The 4009-nt window shown below is 51.7% G+C and overlaps 1 protein-coding gene across 1 annotated transcript in view; it reads right to left on the minus strand.

The window, feature by feature from the left end:
• LOC109313689 (wiskott-Aldrich syndrome protein family member 3-like) overlaps nt 1–4009 on the minus strand; it is a 19708-nt gene that overhangs the window by 8743 nt on the left and 6956 nt on the right. The window contains exon 3 of the mRNA XM_019540366.1: nt 306–459. Coding sequence (XP_019395911.1) covers nt 306–459 — 154 coding nt within the window. The remainder of the gene's footprint in view (nt 1–305; nt 460–4009) is intronic.

A 4009-nucleotide genomic window follows, 5' to 3' on the forward strand; every position in this document is an offset into this window, starting at 1 on the left:
CAATCTCAGGGAGGGGCATGTGCCCCCCCCACACTCCCTCCTACATGTCACCTACGGCAAGAATAGAGTATCTGGCTTGGTTCTGATCTCACTTATGCTGGTGTAAATCAAAATAAACACCAGTGAAGGCAATGAAGCAATACACGGGTATAACCAGTATGGGGTAAATCAAACCTGGGTCCTTCACATTTTAAAGGAGAACCTCTTCCAAAGGAGGATGGCAATTGTCTGGTCTACAATGAACAGCTTGTCACATGAGCCAGTCATGGTGTACATGAAGAGCCTTGCTTGGGCCCATGCTGTACCTGTATGGGGTAAGGATATTCAGTGGTGGAGGCTTGTCACAGCGCTGGTACATTTCCATCACTGGGTTGGGGATGGAGTTCCGAGAGACCACCTGCTGGTTCTGCACAGTCGAGCTCTTGAATGCCTTCCGCATGTTGATGTCCTGCAGTGAAACTGTAAGTGCAAGAAGGAAACTTTAAGGAACCAAGGAACAGAGTTAGGGACTACTGCCCTTTATGTTCTCACCACGAAGCTTGCAGCATTTGCTCAGCATCCATGCCCTGAGGCTGGCCTTTGCTCCTGGCACCCAGCCATTGCAATACATCCTATCCTTTACACTCAACCTTTGGCATTTGGGCACTGCTCTGTGGTCTGTGCTCAGCACCTACATTGCCCAGCTGATGTTCTCAGCCTGTGCCCAGTACTCATGTTACACCCCTATCTTAAAGCAAAGCCATTCAAAATGTTAACCAAATTAAATGGTATTAGCTCATGTATAGAAGAAACATGCCAGCTTACTGAATGCTAATGGTGCCCAGAGCATCACCATTTCCACCTCTTTACTGCTTCACTCTGAAAACCAAGCCCTTGGGAAGAATTCCTGAAATTCCCCACAGTTGCTCACAGTCTCTTTCTCCCTTTCTCATCAGCCTTTGCCTATGCCTCTCCTATGTGTAGGGTAGGGAGAGGGAAATCAAGCCTTCAGCACAGCAGCTTGAGACATCAAAAGCTTTGCCTCTGCCAGGCTGACATGCCAGCTCGCCTGCAAGTTGTGCTGAGGGAGCTCCCACCGAGTGGAAATAGCAGTGGACAAAGGGAACAGATCAGAGCTCACACTTAGTCACATATGGTGACAGCCCTGCTAGGAGGTCTCACTGTCTTCCCTCTTTTGAAGGTAAGTGGATGTCTTAATCCTTGAGTTTTGGGTCACAGTAGGCACATGAAATTAATGTGGCTGAATAAACTCTGGCACAGTTCACACCAGAGTTTAGTGCTCATAAGCACAGCGTTTACACACACACCCAGGACCACAGCATGTTAAGCCAAAGCTGCATAGCCCCAGCTGGCAGGGGACCCTGGGGGTCAGCCTGTCAGCCTGGGGCTGCTCTGACCTGGAGGGGCTGGTTAAGGCATGAGGAGCTCCAGTGCAGGGCTAGCCAATTAGCAGCCTTGCAGTGTAGCATCTGTGTGCCAGTCCCGTCAGTGTCTACCCTTGCACTGCCATAAAACAGTACTTGTGTCTGGCAGTACTATCCTATGGTGGAGTCAATCAGTCTACTCCATTCTAATAGCACCACATGCATAGACAGTGATGTTTTCCTGTGGGGCTAATTAATCAACTCTGCAATAAATGCCTCATGTAGATGCGTCCAGTGAGAGCTACGGAATTGCTTCAGGCAAGCACAAAAAGAAATTCCCTGTTAGCATAAGCTGTCTGGACCCACTGCTCATTACAAAGGCTAAATGGCCAAAGAAAGACAGACTATATCCCTCTGCAGCAGTGTGCTGTACTCCCTTAACCACACACGCCATGTAAATAGGCAGCTCCCAGCTCCTAGGTAAGTCCTCTTTGCGCACAGCAGTGGAACTTAGAAAATGCCCCTCCTGGTGACTGGGGGTCCTCACATCTCTCACCTCCATAAGTACTTTTGAAGTGTGGTCTACTATATTTATGTGCCCATCTCCCCGATTTATCCATAAAAAGTTTCCAGCACACCCCGTCCTATGCTTTTCTCCCAGGCCAATCTTATCCAACAAGCTGACCAAGCCACTGCATGTGTTCTCTTTAATCCCAGACAAGACAACTGTTCACACATTTGCCTGCAGTATTTTCTCATCACGTATTCAGCAAGGGAAGCTACAGAAGCAACCACTAAGGCCACAGGAGGTGGAGATGTAGCCTGAAAGGAAGGGGTGGGGACTGTTTTGATCTTCTCTTCAGTTATCATTCAGGGGTACTGACAGACTGTCCAGTTCTCCTTGTCCAGGTGAGTATTTTCTGTGATCCCAAGTGAAAAGTGACTCACTGCACTCTCGGCTAAAAGACAGGACCTGTGAGGAGTGCTGACAAGTTACTTGCATTTCAGAAATTTAGTGAAATAAATAACCATAGCAACTGTGACATCCCAAGGTGCTGCCTCTGAAGCAGTACAGCACAGGAAAGATCAGCTTAAAGAACACACCACAAAGAGAAAAACACAGGCCATAAGAATGGCTTCTAGCAAGCTGAATTCAGCGTTCACCGTATAGGATGTGGTGTTAGTCTTGAGTTATTGTTTTCTGCAGTTCAGGCAGCAAAATGCTTGGGAGTTATTCTTTGCACCCAAGTAATTTCAGCAGGTTAGAGAATATACCACCTCCTTTCCCCGCTCCGCCCTGCCATGATCTTGATCACTTTTGCAATCAACCTCTTATTGTCAGGGCTGTTCTAATTTCTGTTTGACTACAATAGCCCCAAGAGGCTGTTCCATCAGCTAAGAATAGCTCCTGTGGCTGTGACTTATATTACTCAGGGTTAAAAGAGCAGGGGCTTAAAACAACAGAGTTTTGGAAAGGATATAAAAGCTTTAGGGACAACTTTTAACTAAGAAGATGGTAGGAGAGGTGGGAGATAGATTTTCGCTGTGAGCTAATTACCACATAACTGAGTTGCACAGAAACTTTTGCACCTTCCTCTGTAGCAGCTGGTCCCGTCTACTGCTGGTGACAGGATGCTGGGCTAAGTGGACTAGGGCAGGGGTTGTCAACTGGGGATACATGTACCCCAGGGGTACTTAGAAATGTTGTACGGGGTACACAAGGACAGGCAGGCAGGCAGGGATGGACCATGCCCCGGCGCATTTGCCTCTTATCCGGGGCAGGGATGCACTGGGTGCTGCTGGCCCCACACAGCACACCACAGCACCTCCCTGCCCCCCACCTCAGCTCACTGTCCTGACTGGCCACTACCCCGCACAGCTGAGCTGTGAGGCTCTGAATGGAGGGGGGGACACGGAGGGGGAGTATGTTTTGTGCCCGCCCCTGGCTGCGCACAATTGGTCGGGCACAAGGCCCGTCAGCAGCCCTTGGAGCCGCAACCAGCCAGGAGAAAGTGGCATGGCATGTGGCCAAACAGGGCAGTGGCAGCCAAGTGCGAGCCCCACCCCGGTTCGCCGTCCCGTCCCAGCACCATTGCTCTGCATGCCCCCAGGAGGGCATGGGGAGCATATGCTCCGGATCAGCACCCAGTGCAGGGCAGGCTGTGGGCCGCTGCAGGCTGGGGTGTTCTTGGTGGAGGTGTTGGGCCAGGCTGCACTAGGAGATTGGGGAACTCCAGCACCAATGCTGGCTCGTCCAGGGATATGGACGGGTGGCTCCCACCACTGTGTGCACCACAGGGGAGCCCAGGGGGGGCATGTGCCCCCTCCCTGGGCTCCTCCACACCATGCCTCGGGCCCCAACTGTCCCATGACCTGGCCTGTCTGGGGCACCATTCCTGGTGAATGGGGCCCCGGCCAGTCCAGGTTGTGGGACAACCCCCACATTGCAGAAGGGAGTGGGGCACGGGTGAATGGTTTGCCCCTGCCCCACTCCCTCCTGCACTGTGGGAGTCTTGAGCTCCAGCCCCACTCCCTCCCTCACCACCATGTGGGGAGGGGCAGATTGAGGCCTCTGTGGTGAGGGAGGGAACAGGGCAGGAGGAGGGGCTGGGGTAAACAGGGCTCCAGGGGCTAGGGTGAGCAAA

Source organism: Crocodylus porosus, unplaced genomic scaffold (assembly GCF_001723895.1).
Source record: "Crocodylus porosus isolate Cpor-Errol unplaced genomic scaffold, CroPor_comp1, whole genome shotgun sequence".
Taxonomy (NCBI): Eukaryota; Metazoa; Chordata; order Crocodylia; family Crocodylidae; genus Crocodylus; species Crocodylus porosus.